The 18,365-nt window shown below is 38.9% G+C and overlaps 1 protein-coding gene and 1 long non-coding RNA gene across 4 annotated transcripts in view; both read right to left on the bottom strand.

Moving 5' to 3' along the window:
- The window catches only part of slc4a8 (solute carrier family 4 member 8), a 29,524-nt gene extending 15,646 nt beyond the window's left edge, over nucleotides 1-13,878 (bottom strand). For 2 of the 3 annotated variants that reach the window (XM_032512890.1, XM_032512892.1), the window contains exons 1-4: nucleotides 13,545-13,877; nucleotides 3,490-3,571; nucleotides 2,262-2,414; nucleotides 1,620-1,755 (exon numbers count right to left, since the gene is read on the bottom strand). In XM_032512890.1, coding sequence (XP_032368781.1) covers nucleotides 1,620-1,755; nucleotides 2,262-2,414; nucleotides 3,490-3,571; nucleotides 13,545-13,589 — 416 coding nt within the window. In that variant the 5' untranslated portion in view covers nucleotides 13,590-13,877. Of the gene's footprint in view, nucleotides 1-1,619; nucleotides 1,756-2,261; nucleotides 2,415-3,489; nucleotides 3,572-13,544 lie in introns of all 3 variants that reach the window. The other variant, XM_032512891.1, reaches the window with a different exon arrangement.
- A 1,878-nt stretch (nucleotides 13,879-15,756) lies between these two features.
- Nucleotides 15,757-17,375, bottom strand: LOC116687463 (uncharacterized). Its single transcript, XR_004331549.1, has 4 exons — nucleotides 17,301-17,375; nucleotides 16,918-17,151; nucleotides 16,420-16,539; nucleotides 15,757-16,321 (listed from the first exon to the last, which is right to left on the bottom strand). It is a non-coding gene; the product is annotated as an uncharacterized LOC116687463 (long non-coding RNA).
- Nucleotides 17,376-18,365: the final 990 nt, after the last annotated feature.

Genomic DNA, 18,365 nt, shown 5'->3' with positions numbered 1-18,365 from the left:
GCAAAACGAATGGCTGAATGGTAGATTGTGTCAAGTTTTTTTAGGGCTGTGTTTGGTGCCATTTTGTAAATAATATCACCATAGTCCAAAATTGGCAGTACTGTCATCTTAACAAGGGTGCATTTGGTAGCATGAGTAAAGGAAGCTTTATTACGGAAAAGAAAGGCTAGTCTAGCTTTGACTTTTGCTTGAAGGTTATTGATGTGTGTTTTGAATGACAGAGATGAATCCAACCAAATACCTAGATATTTATATTTATTGACGTACTCCAAAGCCATACCGTTCATACAGGTGATTGTAGGTGGAGTCTCGGTGATCGGTTTTCGGCTAAAAAGGATACATTTTGTCTTACTGGTATTAATACGGAGTTGGAGTTTATCAAAGAACTGTTCTATATTGGTGAAGCTGAGTTTAAGACTAGAAGCCGCAGAATTGAGAGAGGAACCAACTGAGTACAAAATGGTATCATCTGCATAAAGATGAATCCGAGAGGTTCCAACAGCTCTGGCTATATCATTGATGTAGATAGAAAAAAGGGTTGGGCCCAAGATAGAGCCTTGAGGCACACCTTTAGAGATAATAAGTGGGTCTGACATAATATTTTCAACCTTCAATTGTTGTACACGGTTGGTGAGATAATTGGCAAACCAGTCACAGCTAGAGGAGGACAGGCCAATACTGGAAAGCTTGTGTAAGAGGATACTATGGTCAACAGAGTCAAAGGCCTTGGCAAGGTCTATAAAGGTGGCAATACAGATCTGTTTGCTGTCTAATGCTGTAATTACATCATCAAGGACCTTTGTGGTGGCTGTTATGCACCCATGCCCCGTCCGAAAACCAGATTGCATGTCAAATATTATATGCTTTTTATTCAGGAAATCATTTAACTGTTTTTGAATCATTTAACTGTTTTTGTAGATTTATCATATTATTTGCAATTCATTTCAAACACCATTTACTGCCAGCAGCAAGAATAAACTAACATTTATTTTGTTTGCTCTTCTTTTTGTTTCCATTTTAGCCATTTTTTAAATGAATTCATAATAAAAGAATTAAAAATATGACAGATGTAGCATTAAATCCTGGCCTCAGACTGGCTACTCCTACATGGTTAATTTGTGTTGTTCTTAAAATGTTACTAATCCTACACTTTACTGTAAGTAGGAGTGAGTTGCTTGATTGATGTTTGTGTTGAACTTGATACTCCCATGATGGGTCTTTAGAGCATTCTTAAGTTTAATACTTAGAGCTTTGATCAATACAGGCCCAGATCAACGCAGTGCAGACAGGAAGAAAGGAGCATTAGAGCTTAAAAAGAAAGATGTTTTTCTGTCCTCCCAGGAAGAATGCTGTTGAATATTAACCACACAATATGAGAGAAAGATTTTGACATTAGCATGTGAAATTGAGCATTTGACCAGAATGAATTAGATCCCAGCAGTGTTTTTTTTGTCACTCCTCTCTTTAGAGATTCAAGCAAATTGACCAAAAAATTATCCACTGAGCTTTAAATGTAACTACACGTCTCTCTTTGTAAAAATACATCTGTAGAGCTGCTGGGCTGTCAGAAGCCTTATTGCCAAGCATTGTTGCCAACAGCTCCCAGAGGAGATCCTGACCTGGCTGTTTCCTTCCACTCAGCATCCTTGCCATCCCTCACACAGATCTCATCCAGCTCAGTGAACAGCTCGTGGGCCACATGTTCAGCATCCTCCTCTGTGCCCAGAATGAACTGGACCCGCTGGGACGGCGTGTCTGATGAAGCAAGAGGATGCGAGGGAGCAAAAAGAGGTGAAATGTGGTTCTCAAAAAACTTTCACAAACACACTCTGTTTACTTTGTCATTACATGTGTTTAAAAGTGTCTGCCTGACACACACACACACACACACACACACACACACACACACACACACACACACACACACACACACAGAAATCCCAAAGCACATGCACACACACACAAACACACACACACAAACACACACACATGCAACATGCTGACTAGTTCCTGCTCTTTGGTAGCAAATTAGTGGACCTGTCAATTTTAGCCTGGGGTGCTGTATGTGTGAGCCCACACTATTGATAGGCTTTGTTTAACAACTACTTCCTCTCTGGGAGGTGGATGTGCAAGTAGGCCATGCATGCATGGTCTACACTGAATCTTCTATTTTGTCATCTCTCTCTGACTGATAAATGACTGGATGAGCAAAAAGAAGTACTGGATCAGCATAGTCTAAGAAAAGATTTGGCGTGTGTTACCATGACTGGAGGTGGCCGTCTCACTATCCTCGCTCTGTTGAGTTGCGATGCTTCCTGCCCTTCTGTCTCTCTTGCGGTGCCGAGAGCCGTGGGCCTTGTGATGACGATGGCTCTGCCTGGGCATCCGAACCCCCACAAACAGAGTCCTGTGGCCTGACGTAGAGGTGAAACACGTACTTAGTGTCAGGATTTACTTTAAAATAAGTATTTAAAAAAACACAAAACACCATTATGGAGATATTAATGCCATGAAGATTCTAGGGGGTTCAGTAATTGCAACTTAGAGAAATTCAGGGGCGGACAAAATAAAAAAAGTAATTTATTATATATGAATAAAGCGATCTGTTATCTTTTAGATAAGCTTCAGGCCTTCCTGAACTGAGTATATGTACATATTCTTAAAGAAGTCTCACAATGAACCTCTTGGCAAGTTATCTGATGAAGATTGTGAATTAGGCATCATGCCTGTCATGTACCTATGTTTACCTCCTGTTAATTCGGCAACATGTGACTGCAGCTTGTCCAATTTACTTTCAAAGACGTGAATATCAGACCTCTTTTAAAGCTGATACATACTGTAGAACTCATTGGGATTTTGTTTAGACCCAGCCTACATGCCTCTCCTGTCGTTGGGTTGTGGTGTTTTTGTAATCTTGTCCACTTTCCATAAATACATACATAAGTAGGCCCACATTTCATTTCAGGCTTTCGGATGAGATGATATAAAATCGTAATTAGATGAAGATAAAACTGGCATATTTCTGTATTCCAGATTGAACAACTGCTAAAGGGGAAAGCAGAGTTGATTAAGGTGCACTGTGGTCTCTCAGCTCAGTAGGTTAAAGTGACTGAATGTAAAAGAGGGTTAGGTGTTGGCCCAAAGCTCCACAGGGAGAACAACAATCTGCCTTCTGTCCAACACTGGTCTCAATCTGTGCCAATTATCATAAGTGCATTCAGTGTTCGATGCAACCTGTTATGATAACAAGAGACTCAATGGCAAAAATACTTAAGTGCAAGAACACAAATACTTCACTGCAGGGCACAAAGGAGGTCTGCATAGGTTTCAATCTAACACTGCCTTGAAAGAAGAAAAATGTAAAAACTGCTTATTTTGGAACCGTGTTCAGACCTGATTTTGTTGAAAGAAATCGTTCTTCATTATTAATTATTATTATTATAAACCAGTTTATTACTTAGTAGTTTTCCACCTGCACATGTTACTCACCTTCTAGTTCCTCCTTTTCATAGTGGATGTTCAGTACTGAGCTGGTCCCTCCTTGGTCTACCACCACCTCCTCATCTGGCCTCTGTTGGACACACACATGGACACAAAACTCATGTAAGTAACACATGTTGCTGTTCTTTTTAGTGATATTCAGTGCAGATGACAAGTTATTTTACAATGCCCTTTGTCCCTTTGTTCAGTGGCCATATTGGTTTCATGAAAAAGTTTAACTTTTTCAGCCCTTTAAGATCCGTCTGTCAAAGGAAACCTGTAAAGGTCATTGTGTTCAGAAGTGTCATGTTAAAGACAATCTTCTTACAATGTAACAGAGCCACTAATTGGCCAAACCAACTGCAGTTTATTCTTTTTTGCATCAAATTCCAGACAGTCTATTTTCAGACCGTCTGGCACAGTCACACAGAGGACAGGCAGGCATGCACACACACATCGATACCACAAACACACACACGCACGCATCAAGGGTAAACAGACTTTGTGTCAGTTGGAGAATATGCTAGGCTCTACTGTTGAAGGGAAATCAAATCAAATCAAATTAGCAGAGATTCACATCTATCAGGGTTGCTGCTGTGGGCTCCTGAGTGCTGCAGGATGTTGCTGTTTTACTATCCCAGTAAAGAGGCGTTCTCAGAAACAGTGCTGCAGTGTTGTAGCAGAGACCAAGTCATTACCAAGACCAGAGTGTAGCGAGTATGAGTCAAGTTATTATTTCAATTGCTTAAGCACTAGTTTGAAAAAAGGGACCGATTTTTCAAAACACTACACACAATTAGCACAACACACCCACAATCAGCAGAACACCTCAGATACTTTGCAAAATGAAACACTCTTGAAAAGTATGCCCCAATTTGTTACCATTTGAAACACACACGTTTCATTTGACTTAATTCTGTTACAGTTACACACAACCAGCTACACACTGCTGTTGCTAACTTAACACTATTAGCAATTCTACTTCTAAGTAATTAGATTACTGTAAATTACAGTTTTTTTCAACTGCTTACATACAAAATCTTTTCATGCCACATCATTTTTGAAACCTTTCCCTCAAAGTGCAAAACTACACAGCAAATCTCCAAAACCATAAGCTATTTTTCAGCCTTTCACTCAGTTTTCAATTGCATAAAACACTTTTTCTCAAATCACTACACACAATTCTCTGAATTGTGAGACACACAAATCTAACAGGAAGTGAATTCCTTTCCTTTTCCAAACACAACCAATCAAAATGCTATACTTATTTACCAGGGCACACACACACACACTCCTCACATGTGCACATTATGCTTAACTGAACACCAGCCAATCATTGCTTTAGTATAGGCATATACTGTATATAGGTCAAAGGCAGGTTACCTGTTGTGAACAATGGATGCCAACAATAGACAGAGTGCAAGGGCAGAAGGGAGAGACAGGGGAGGAGGAGGAGGAGGAGGAGTGAATAAGCGAAAGAAGGAGAACCATCTCTGGTGAGATCAGGGCCGCACTTATTCATCATGTAATCAACCACCGATTGACTATGAGAGAAGCCAAGCTTGAGAAGCTTTACAGTGGCGTCCATATGTCAAACCTTCAGAACTGAGAACAGGCGTGCAACTATCTAATGAATATTTCAGCATTATAGTTAACACACATTTAAAATGCTTATTTTACATACAAGCTCAACCAAGACCAAAACAACAGATTTTTACTGACAAATTTGAACAGATAACATCATGTTCTAAACCTAACTTATAGGCTAAAGTCCAAGTGAACAGCTGTTTATATTGTAAATTACAACACAAATATATCTACTACATTTTATTCCATTATTACTGTAAATGAGAGAAACAGCTGATTGAAGTTATGCAAATAGATCACTCACAGCTGATTCCCATCTAGGAAACACACTCAGGGGTTGAGGTTCTTTCAATCGCATGACCATCTGTTTTTACAGTATTCTTTTTATGTTACAGTAAGTGAGTGCAAAGATTACTGTAACCAAATTCAAATTCCTTGTTTGCTTACGCAAACCTGGCCAAAGCGGATTCTGATTCTGATATGTTACAGTAGAACAGTAAAAAGAGGACCTATTTGGGCTGAGTTTGTATGGAAAAGGAACAATACAGGAAAGATGAACACAAAGAAAGTAAATGAAAATCATGCACGAGGGAGAGGAAGTTGAGTACAAGGACAATTCTGTCTTTGTTTTCTTTTTTTCACTCTCAGCAGATTGAAAGTAATCTGCTGAGAGTGGTAGAACATTGTATATGTAGATGTAAGTCTATGAAAGACAAAAGAGATTTAGATTTAGAGCAACAATATGTATCTGGAATATCCAAAATTTGCTATTATGAAAAAAGTTATTGGCAGTTGATGCAAATGCTTCATTTTGAGATGTATTATGGTATATTGAATGGAGTATTTCATTTTGAAGATGTGAGGCATTTTGCATATTGTGTGTGCAGTTTGGGGATTTTGTTTCTGTAAGTACACAGAGAAAGTGCAAATATACAATAAGTTCACCAAACACTAAACAAGACCAATGATGCAGACTGAGGAAAATATAATATATTTTTTCTCCATATACCCAAATCAGTCAACATGGAACATCACAACAAAACATGTCCCCGTTTTCATGCTCCTACAGTAGTGTGCATAAAACTGTTAGCTCAGCAAACAACTGACAAACATAATATATTGTTTCCAGTACAGGTGACAATTACAGTAAAAAACTGAAAACTAAAAAAAGATCGGAAAAAAACGGAAAAAAAGCACAGAAAATATTAGACTTACCTTCTGCATTTTTATATGCTTTATTATACAATTAAGCAATCATGTGTTTGCACACCTGGTGGCTGTGTTTCACAGATTGGCTCATAGGTGTGGTGATTTGACCGCTGCTTTGGAAAAGCAAGGAAGTAACATCATGATATACTTCTGTGTCTAATGTATACAAGTGTGTTTAGTGTTTTGCAAATCATTGTGTGTATTGTATTGCAAAAGGTGTGAAGCTGACTTTGTGCTTACATTGGTGCACATCTGGGCCAATGTTTTGCTCCTTGAGTGTAAGGTTTTGATAATTGTGTAATACTTTTAATTTCAGTGTGTAAACAATTGGCAAAAACTGTAATCCTCCATGTCTTCCTTGGCTACTAGTAACTGTGTGGAGGAGGGGTGGGGGTGCTTGGCTTGTATCACGTGTCTGCTCTAACGTCATTTACACTGATCTAATTGTTCTTGGATACACAGAGTTTGTTGCTAGTGCGCGTGACATGCAGGTCTGATCAATTTATCAAACTAACAAGCTGGCCCAGCTACTCGACCACAACCTGAAATTTATAGGAAGCAACATGCAGTCATTGTCATACACTTTAGCCTGTACTGATAGTATTATATGAATACAATGGTGTCATGCTAGTCAACTAACGTATTTCTACATAATTTCCCTCTCCAAAATCACATCAGAAAAGTAGGCATAGTCACAGCGCTTACTTGCTTTGTTGTTTGTAAAGCATTAAAGTTTAACATAGTTCATCTTCTATGTAGAGGCACTCCCCTACAAAATCACCACAGTAGTCGAGAATGATTTATTATTTCCAAATAGAGATATTTATGTCATCTTTTAAAAATTACTTTTTCTTTTTTCATATCGCAATATATATCGCAGGGGAAGGAAATATCGCAATGTCATTTTTTTCCAATATTGTGCAGGCCTATACTATAGCTTTAAAACATAAATCAGACACAAAACAGGCAATTTAGTCATAACCTTGCAGTTGTGGTCTTGACCGGTCTTAAAAATCTAAAAATCTACAGTCTATTAGTCTACCCTATTAGTGCAAAATATCTTGGTCTGTCAGAGCAGCATTACCCTGTGCATGTATAACTGTGTGTATTGCTGTAAGTGTGTGTATATAGCAAGATCAAGCAATGATTTTTCTAAAACACCACTCACAGTATATTGACAAAAATATAGAGTATATATACATATAGTATATTAGAATGTTGCTGGTTTCTGCCTACAGTTATGAAATGTGATAAATGGGGAGGGTGCTGTGTGCTTGAATGTATCTGTATTATCTCTATTTCAGAGTGTATTTCTTTTTTTACACGCACAACCAAGCTGTTTTTTTTATCTTCTGTCTCATTTCTTCAGCCTTTCATATGCTGCTAAAACTGAACAGCTAAAATTGTGAAAACAATTAACAGGCTGAGAAATGGCTTACCTTACCAGAAGCAAGAAACTCAGGTCAAAAAAGCTTTCTGTGATGCTTTTATTAACCAACTGCTCTAATATCTGTGCAGATAGCCACTTATAAGTCAAACAACAGTTTAAAATAACTTTGGGATCCCAAGACATCCACTTACTTCACAGGTGTGGGAGGCCTGCTGTTGCCTTCTGGCCTCCTTTCACACCCTCTACCCATATCAGTGCTGTGGGATTTCCTTCTCTTTCCATGATTGAGCACTTCTTTGTCCTATGACAATTATGTCCTTGTAAAAAATAAGGCCACTTACTGTAATAAGAAAGTCATGCTTGGGCAAAACACCAAATTTGACTCAATGTTTTCTAATTATTTTTATGCAAGGGATGGAACTGGAAGAGGAAAGGACTGTTAAACACACACACACATACACACACTGTTATCAGTCAGTGCAGCTGTGGCTGGTGAATTAGGGCTGTGTGGGTTTAGGCTCAGACTGGAGGCAGTTGGCTCCATTAGGACTGGAGCTTTACCAAACATATAGACACACAACAAGAAAGAATGGATGAGAGAGTGAGATATACTCTAAAATCGTTTTTTCCCAGAAAGAACGCTATACCATCGGATCATCAATTTGGATCCATTTGGCACACACACACACACACACACACACACACACACACACACACACACACACACACACACACACACACACACACACACACAAAGGAGGAAAATCATCTCAATACCAATAACTTCAGACTGAGTGAAATTGTTTTTCTGAGAATGACATGAGAGTAAAAACATGCATGATTCTTCATTGACAGGGCACAACATTTGTGTTTTGCTGCCTGTTTCTATCTCCTGGGAACCCTTTTTTGTCCTCTAGCTCTGGATCAGTCACAGTACTTGGGAGGGTTTATGACTCAAAAATAATTTTCCACACAGATTACTGCCACTGCACCATAGAGGCAGTCCACAGCTAGCCCCAAAATGGCTGCCTGTCCTTGAGTTTCCATCCTTTACAAGCATATCAGTGTGACCACTACACATGTAAAACACACACTGGAGCTGCCTTGTGGCTGGATATGAGAAAAGACATGATAGTGCCAAATCTATGACCGGGATGACTACTGCCAGTCAAAGAGGAGAATAAATGTTGCCTTAGAGTTCAGGACTTTGCAGTGCAGAAAAGCAATTGAGGCTGTGTTGCCAGTGAACAGCTCTTTTGAAAAGCTCCTCTGCAATTGTTCAAAAATTCAAAACTTTTTTTGACAACAACTTCAGAAAGTCAAAAGAAAATCAGAAGGTATTGTCAAAGTGCATTACAGTAAAACACATTGAACTAGTCATCGCTCTAAAACAAATAGAGCAGCAATGATTTGCATCCCAGTCTCCGGACTGAAAGGGGCAATCAATTTGTTGTGCCAAAATGGCCTTTCACTCCATCAGGACTGGGAGGTAACTGTGAGAAGAGCTTCCGAGAAATGAGACCTGCTGGTTTCTACAAAAGAAGCTTGAAATTCAGAGTGATAACTGACAAGATACATCACAGACTCTGGCTAGTTTCTCATTAGTAAAAAGCAATAATTATTCTTGTGTGAGCACATATTGTAGTAAGTTTATCAAGAGAGTTTTTCACTCTGTTAGAATAAAATAACTACATCAGCAGTGAGTGTTGCAAGACAGTGAATGGTGGATTCATAAAAGTGCAACCATGATTCCGCAGCACAATGTGGGCTTCACAGACCTTTGAGGTGTCTGTCACTGTTGACTCAACTGAATGTTACTGTGATCTCTTTCCCTCTAACATAACATTTCTCTTGAGACAATGTCCACTACTACTGATGATTGTGTTTCTGTCCATGCCAACAACACCCAGCACCCTCTCTTTGGAGGCAGACCCCTCTCTCCTCCCTTCCGAGAAGCACCCTGAACTGACAGTAGGGACACGGATCCTGACTCAAACAATTGGGCCTGTCACTTCCAGACTAGGATGTGTGTCTGAAAGCTAGGGTTGGCGCTCAGTGCCAAAGTCGAATGCTACAGCAGCCCCTAAAATGGCATTGTACCATCACTAGTCTGTTGTAGAGACATATGTGACAGTGTTTCACATTAAGAGAAGGGGTTAACATGAATGACTGAATGAAAGGAAAAGCTAATGGTAAAAAAAGTGAGACAGGAGAGGAGAAAGCTGCAAGAGAAAGGATGAAAGGGGCTGATGCTTTGACTTCTTCAGCCCACGGATAGCATTAATCACATAACCCTTTTTTCAATGCCACAAATCTGACTCTCCTTCCTCTCTAATTGTTTACTTTACAGAAAGATTACTGCAACCCTAGTTGGTTGTGTGGCTGAACAACAGTAACATGCAGAATAAATAAAACAGCAGATTAGGTCCAATTGCAAAATCAAATTGAGACCTTAAAGAAAATTATTATTTAAATATTGAAAAATATTATCAATCATAAACAAAGATTACAGGGACTAAATTACTAAATGTATGTGAATGGATGATTCTTTGGTCATATAATAACAAACCAGTCATGTGAAATGCAACTGGACCTGCTGTTTGAAGACGTTTTCCACTCAGATCAGCTCTACTGAGTGGTGGGGAGTTTAAACCTGTGTATCTTTCACTCTAATGAGTGTGCTCTAAATAAATCCCATTAAATGATGGCTTTGGGCGAATGGGATGCATTAATGTAATAGTTTTCAAACATCATGTTGTGTATTGAGTACTTTTAAACGCTCAATTGACAGATGGAAAACTGTGGAAACTGAAAGATTAATTACATTAGATTGACTTTTCCTTCAGAGATCAGTACAAAACTAGCGTTGCTTTTTAAAATAGGCCTACACAATAATTTATCAGAAATGCAACTATTAATCACTCTCACAAAATGGACTCCAAACTAATTAAAATGAAAGTTTTGGAGGGAATCCAAATAGCAACTGTAAAAGGACTGAAAAGGGGATTTGGTTACTATGTTGTGTTGTGGGGGACAAATTTATGATGTGGAGTGTCATAAATTATTACAAAACGGGAACTAGAGTCAGTTGTTGTTGCACTGTAGTTATGGCCTGTGACTGTGTCTCCTTGCTTGGTTTTGTAGTTTTTTCTACTTATTGATTTCCAAGCATCTCAATATAGGTATAAAAACAGAGAATCAGCGGTATTACTAAAGAAGTTGCCTTTTATCAATCCATTGCTCTGTGGTGCAGGTTTACATTATTTTTTTAATTTTGCATCAATGGCACTGAAAAGCACTCAACACAAACCCCACATGAAGAGGTTGGTCTGCATGCAACCGTCCACCTACTCTAGAGAGAATACAGGGTCTTTCAAATAATCACATTGTGAGGGGTCTCGCTCATTTGACAATGAATATTAATAAAAAGTGAACAGCATCAAACAATTACAGAATAAATACTTCCAAAGAGAAATATTGACTGTCACATTGGCAGTTAAGAAGCAGCAAAAGTGTGGCATTAGATTTGCATAAACATTACTTTTCTTGGGGTTTGCTTCATATACTTGCTCCTCTTTTACCTCTTCAGTAGCCTATAATGTACCACTTTACTTGAGGGTGCACAAAAGGGATGTCTTGTGCAGGTAATCATTAAATAATGAGTGATTACTTAGTAACTACTTAGTATGATGCATGCACAACAAGTCTAACTAATAATAATTAATGAGCCGTTACTAGTTTTGAGCTACTCTGTGGCTAATTCCTTGCTAATCCGGAACAACTCATGAAGAGAGTGGTCAGCATGTCTATTCACAGATATTCATAAACTAATTAAAAGTATCTCACAATCTCTACTAAGTCATTATCTGCTATAGTCTTTGATTCAGAGATATTTCCGAACTTCTTATTAACGACTCATTATAGCATTGGGCCACTTGTATCACCTGCAATAATAATGCTGCCAAGTGGTGCTTAGAAATTAACAATAACATAACACTGTGGTTAGGTAGGTGTCCTTCTGCTTTGATCCCCAGGTTACATATCAAAAGCACTATTTCTGCTAATATTTCACTCACTTTTATTAAAGAGAAATTTACAACACAGTTTTTAGAACTTTTCCTTGAAGGCTAACTGAGTAATTGTACTTCTTCATATTGCTGCTTATAACAAATGATATGATTACCTTTCCTACTACTACGACATGTGGACTGACAGATTAAATACTAAGTCCAAACAAAGAATGTTCTTTCTAATGAAACTGGTGTCCTTTAATGTCAGCAGCAGTATATTTCAAACGTTTTATTGTGCTTTTGTTGAAAGTGTTCTCTCCTTTGGCGTTATCTGTTGGTTTGGCAACGCCACTGAAGCACAGACAAAGTACATTAGAAAAATAATAACAACTTCCAGTAAATTATCAGGTATTCCATTCCCAAGTATGGAACCCTGTCTCCCCCACCCTATCTCTCCGCCTGAGTGCTGTGGTCTATGTTATGAGTAGCGATGTATACATGTTACAAGTCTTCCTTGTCTTAATGTTGTTTGACTATGCTATGTAATGTGATTTCTGCTGCAACCTAATTTCCCCATGAACAAAACAAACAAACAATACTTGGGACACCTCAACAGCACTTTGGCTAACGTGTCAACTGGTTTCAGCTGGGGAGAATGGCAAATACCCTGGTCCATGCTGACTGACCAGACCGTCACAGAAATGGTGAATAGACAAACTTACAAGATTTCTGTAGTGACTGCAAACTGGCATAACTCTAATGCTTGAAGGGTGAGGTCTTCCTGACAGCTGTTTAATCATATAAGTTAATCATAAAAGAGACTTCCCAGCTCACTTCTGGTTTTTCTCCATCTGTTTCCAGCCCTCAGACTGGATGTTATTATAAACTATGATGACATGACTCTGTTGTGGTAGGCTACATTCAGACCTTTAAACTGTGGTCATACATAGTAGTTATGATGAAGCTATACAAACATTACTGCATGCCAGTTTAAATAGTGGTGTGTTCAATGGTCCATTTTTCCTACTTCTTAGTTGACCCAGGATCTGATAATAGATCACACATCAACAAGGCATTAATTATGGATCATGCAATTTTCCCTTCAAACATCCCTTGACCACAGACTGTCCTCCCCCTGCTGCCAGGATTGGCTAACAACGCACATGGAATTAGACGCTCAGCACTGTGCCGTGTAAGGATGGCGTCAAGGTCATTTGAGGGTAATTGAGAAAATAACAAGCCGTGTGAGCAAAGAGTCATCTGAAAACCCAGCAAACTGTCTCGTTGCTGTTATTCCTCACACACGCGACTGTCAGGACGAGCAGTTGACATTTCAATGTTTAAAATTCATCCGAATATAATCAATAATCTGGTACAATCTCATAATCAATGTAGCCAGAGCATATATGCGTGTTTGAGGAACAGTAAAAAATAACAGTCTCAGTATTACTGCACGTGTTCGCACCTCAGAATAACAATACCAACAACACCCTCCGCATTCAGCATCATTCTGCAGGGTACGAAACCTAATACAACTTGGCTTCTTGGGAGAGCATTTAATGAGTCCGATTAAACATAAAATGTTAAAAAACGGAAACATTTAAAACATTGACGCCAGCTAGCTATAGGGCATTTAAATAGAGAAATACAACAGCGTCAAAGAAAACAGGTGTGATCATATCTGTCATTAGTCTAAATAGTTCCTGGAAATGACACAGTCCATCATTCCAGATGCAAGTTAATATTTCTATTGGATCATTTCAATTTGAGGGCTACAGTTGTTGGAGCTTCTGTACAGCCTGGTCTGTGCCATCCCACAGTGTCAAAGCAACGCGCCGTGCATTAGACATTTAAAAAGGGCACTTTACCTGGTAGCTCAGCATGCTCTCGGGGTCGTTGCCGGGCATGCTCATGGAGTTTGGGTTAACCTGCTCGGTGTTTCGGGGTATTCAGGTGAGTTCCACCAGTTCTGGGGGGGGGGGGGGGGGGGGGGGGGGGGGCAGCCTCTCAGCGCTGTCTTAGATCGTAAAGAAGCAGTCACGAGTTGGTAACTGCAGCTTCTTCTGATTCCGCAGACATGGTGAGTGTAGACATCCCTTCCAGATGAGGAAAAAGGTGAAAAAGATAATTTTGCCCCCCACGGTGTTATGATGATTTCCCGGCCGCGCTTCCAGCTCACCTCCCTCCTGTCCTGACTGTGGGGGCCGGATGCAGAGAGCATCGCTGCAGCCTTAGCCAATCACAGCGCAGAGGCACATAACGAGCTGCGACGCACTGCTGCTACCCAACACAATAAAGCAAAGACTATTATAGATCTTATAGAGCTACGTCAGTCGACACGCAGCTTCTCATATTTGAGCTGGTAAGATGTGCTGGGCTGTTGGCTACCCACTGTGCAGAGCAAATGTTCTTTTTGCTATTGAACTCCACGCAGCTATTAAAATCATTACAACGACTAACTAAGTTATTTATTTCCTTTGGTGGAAAAAAAAGAAGTAGAAGAAGTGCTATGTAATAGTCCTCCTGCATTTAACTTAAATGGCGGCAAAATATAGCCTACTTCAGCTTTGTATTAAATCATGTTTAGTTGTATGTTGTTGTAGTATATAATTTTAGGCTATATTATATTATGTTAGTATGATAAAATGGAAATGCAAGTAGGCCTAAAGCAGGCCTAGGCTACCTCACAATTGTAGGCTACAGTATTTATGTTCTAGCAGTGAAAAAGTATGTAGGCTAAATAACTGCAGGGCTGATACAATAGATGATGTAAATGAGAGGATAAGACATGGAATGGCGATTTATTCTTCAGAAGTAAAGAATGAATGCAAAAAATATCAGTAAGCACATGAAATGAACCAGAGAACAACAGCAACACTATTGACCCTGTAACACACAAAATACTAGAAAGCCTTGGATGCCACCTTGTGGGAAGGTGAATCACTGCGCAGAGTAGGATGCATTGGTCCGTATGTTTGCTATATGTTTGCGATAATTCATGGAAGTATGCGACCCCCTGCCGCATTGACAAACAAAACGGTCCTTAGCCTCTATGGCTTTGAGCTCTGAGTTCCGATTGCAATATGTCCGCACAAATGTGGATCGCGTCTGGTCTGATCTGGACTCGGGCATGTCGCCTACACGTGTGAGCTACACAGCAAATTTGAGCCTTTGGAATAAACTCTCTGGGAGTTCAAATCAACTCAATTTGAGTGTACATGTGAGACCATCAAATAAACTCTAGGGCAGAGTTAAAGTAACTATTTTGTAAGAGTTGATCTTTTAACCCTTTTCAGGAGTTAAAACTGAACTACTGTGGGAGTTAAACACTAACCCCATATAGAGTAAAATAAAACTCTAACCTTGAGTCAATTTTGATGTGAACTCCTTAATAGTGTTAACATTCAACACTTAAAGTATGTTTTATTTAACAATTATAGAGTTGACATAAAATAAAAAGGTTTTAGGTGAAAAAACTACATAAAACAAAAAACAATACACCGCATTATTACATTACTACAAATATTTATTTGTATTGACAAATCCATACACTGTTTAACAATCCATGCTACAAGAATACTTGTGTAACAATTTAAATTTTGACTAAAAGTGCTTTTACTGACAGTGTAAATATTTTTTCAGCAAACATTCACTTAAACAATACAACTTTCTAAAAAACATACAAATGTGAATCATGCCAATTGGACATTTGGGCATCAAATTATTGGAAATGCTTTATTCTATCCCTTTCTAGAACCAAAATCTTGCTAGGGATGTTTTCATTTATTTTGAAAGCATGAAAATGGTCATGGAAACAAGTTTCATGTTCAACCAAAACAAAAACAACTTTCCCATTGTGAAAATTGAAGAGGTTAATTTAATGAAAGCTGGCATGTTTTCATCAGTGCTTGTGCAAACCAAAAGCCAACATGATATTCAAGTCCACAATTTACCCAGTGTGTGAGGTTGAAAGAACTACAGTATTGGGTATACTGCTTCCCAAAAGTTTGGCTATGATGGAGGCACACTTTGCTGTGAGTTGACACTCCTCCTGCTTCAACATTTAGGCATTGCAATGAAGTAGAGGGTGTTTCATCATTTAAGCACTGAGAAGGATTGTACAGCTGAGTGTCACAGTTGAGGTACATATGTGTTGTCAGTAGGATCATGTATCTTAATAAGATGTCCTCTAAATCCAGAATAACTTGAAAATTGCAAACAACATCCTTTTTGATACATTGCATGAATTAGTTTGAGGTGAACAGAAGTAAAGCTGTATCAGACGATGAAGCACAAAGGACACATCTGAACATGTTTGCTGCTTTAGCAAATTAGTGCTTGTTTAACAGCTTTGCTCTTAACTCTTTGACTCATGAGAGTTTCTTCTGTTGTCCCTATATCGATGTCGTACAGAGTAGTCTGCAGGAATCTGTACAAGCTCAACAGAGCATCATCATATTGCACACTGAAAACAAAGTGGGAGCTCATCAAATGCGCCCAGGGATGTAGAAGACTGATATGGAAGAAGTTTTCTATCCACGACTATGTAGAAGCTGAAAACCTGTGCCAAAGTCCCTGTGGCCAGCAGATACGGCTGGGGGTTTCCTTTAATAGTCATGAGTTGTTCTTCAAGGTTGTGGCAAGACTGAAACACAAAGAAAAACATCTTCATATAAGCCATTAGTTTAAAAAATACTGTGTTGACCTAAAAATTTGAAATTGAATCCTATTGATTAGACAAACCTTGTGAAATGTAACCATATGATCAGTAGCCTCTCCAACGCTGATCTTTTTGGGCTGCTTCTGGTTGAGGAGTTAGCAGATGGTGCAATACAAGAAGAGATGCCATGTTGCTGTCCCACTCTGCAGACAGGGTAACAACATTTACTTCAGAATGCATTTCTTCACACTTCTATCTCGTGCTGGTTATGGTGAATATTTCCACTTAAAAGAATAGTGCAGCTATTGAATCGTGTCTAAAGTTTGAATATTTCAGATTCAAACTATCACAGAGCTTCAAAGAAGAGCTGCAACAACATGACACAGCGTATAGGATGTAGGTGATAATGTCAGACAGGATTGTCAACTGTATATCCAGCTGAAATCAAATTTAGTTTTTCCTTTTATAGTCAAAAGCAATGTTAATGTGTTATTCCAATGTATTAAGAGAAAGAAAGAAGTAATGCAGTAATGCTCTTTTTTGTAGCAGTTCAAAGTTTTTGACAACATTACTAAACTTACTGAAATTTTCTGGACTAAGTCATGGTCAGTAATGTAGTGAAGAAGAGACATGACCTCCATACATTCATCTCCTGTTTGCTGGTCATCTGTGGATCTAGACGTTCTTGCTGATGTGGGACCTCCTTTCAGCTCCACTCTGCTACGAGATGCAGATGGGGTTTTAGATTGACGCTGCACAGTTTTTATACGCCACTCAAGAAAGCCTTTGTTGCTCTGCATGTCATAGAAATGTTCCTGAAAATAAAAGATAATTTCTGGTTGAAGAGCAGACAATAACAAGTTTGTGATGAATGTAGTGTATATATGCTGTATACACAAAAGATCAAGAAACCAAAATGTAACTGCCAACATTAGTTTACAGTATGGCTACTATGCAAACTCACATATCCCTTTTTTGAGTATGGGTTTTTCAAAAAGGGGAAGAGTGACACAATCCCAAAGGCTTTGTTGCTTTACTTCATTTCTTTAACTGTCCTACAGCTTTCTCTTTCTCTCTTTAGAAACGTGCCACTGATGTGCCAGCTTGCACCAACATCCAATACTTGTATTAACTTTTATTGTTTGCCACGCCCCCGGTGTGTAACGGCCTTTACGGTATAAATTGTATAGCATCATATTTATCCTTAAAGTATTGTGTCAGCCCAATTGTATTAGTTAGCCTAATATGAAATCCTGGTTACCTAGCTAAACTGTAAGTTTACCAACTGAGACGGCCATGTCCCCGCTATTTAGCTATACAGTATAGTTAAAAAATAGGCACCCAACTCAGGAGACACGTTGCTGGCGAGGCTGTTGTTTTAACCAGAATTGTAGGACAATTTATGAGGCTTTACCTGTTCTATTCCTTCAGAGTAGCCAGCTAACGCTAGGTCAAGTCATTGCTTCAGTGTAGGACAGGTCCGTTAACGTGGCGTCGTCTACCGCGTAACAGTAATCTAAAAGAAACAATGCAGGTTCTGTAAATTGATAGAACTAGCTAGCGAAACACATAGAAACCGTAGTAATGATTAGAATAATGTTGGCGTTAATTTCATGCAGGAGCTAGCTAAGTTACGAGTAAAATGCGACAAACCATGAAGTTATATTCAGCACGTTCGACAAGTTTGGGATACTCACAGCTAGTTAGCTAGCAAGTTTTTACGTGCAACATACTCATTTGTTAAACTGACTGAAAAGTTAGTCGTTAAAACTAAAGAAAGGCGGTATATTAAGACAGTACATTTACAAGAGAGTTATTTACAGCCTAACATAATATAGTTTGAGAAGTAAAATGGTACATTTACCTTACCTGTATCACAACGAAATCCAAGTGAAGACTGTCCGGCGCGGCAGCTTCAGAGCTGTGACGTTAGTGTTATGAATCAACACCAGTACCGTAGTTGAATCACGCTCCTTAACACCCAACAAATGAACTCCGAAATATAACTCCATCAAAGAGTATCCCTTTA

The sequence above is a fragment of the Etheostoma spectabile genome, chromosome 4, assembly GCF_008692095.1.
Source record: "Etheostoma spectabile isolate EspeVRDwgs_2016 chromosome 4, UIUC_Espe_1.0, whole genome shotgun sequence".
Taxonomy (NCBI): domain Eukaryota; kingdom Metazoa; phylum Chordata; class Actinopteri; order Perciformes; family Percidae; genus Etheostoma; species Etheostoma spectabile.
Note: the sequence above shows the minus strand (reverse complement) of the source record. Positions and strands in the feature narration are given on the sequence as shown.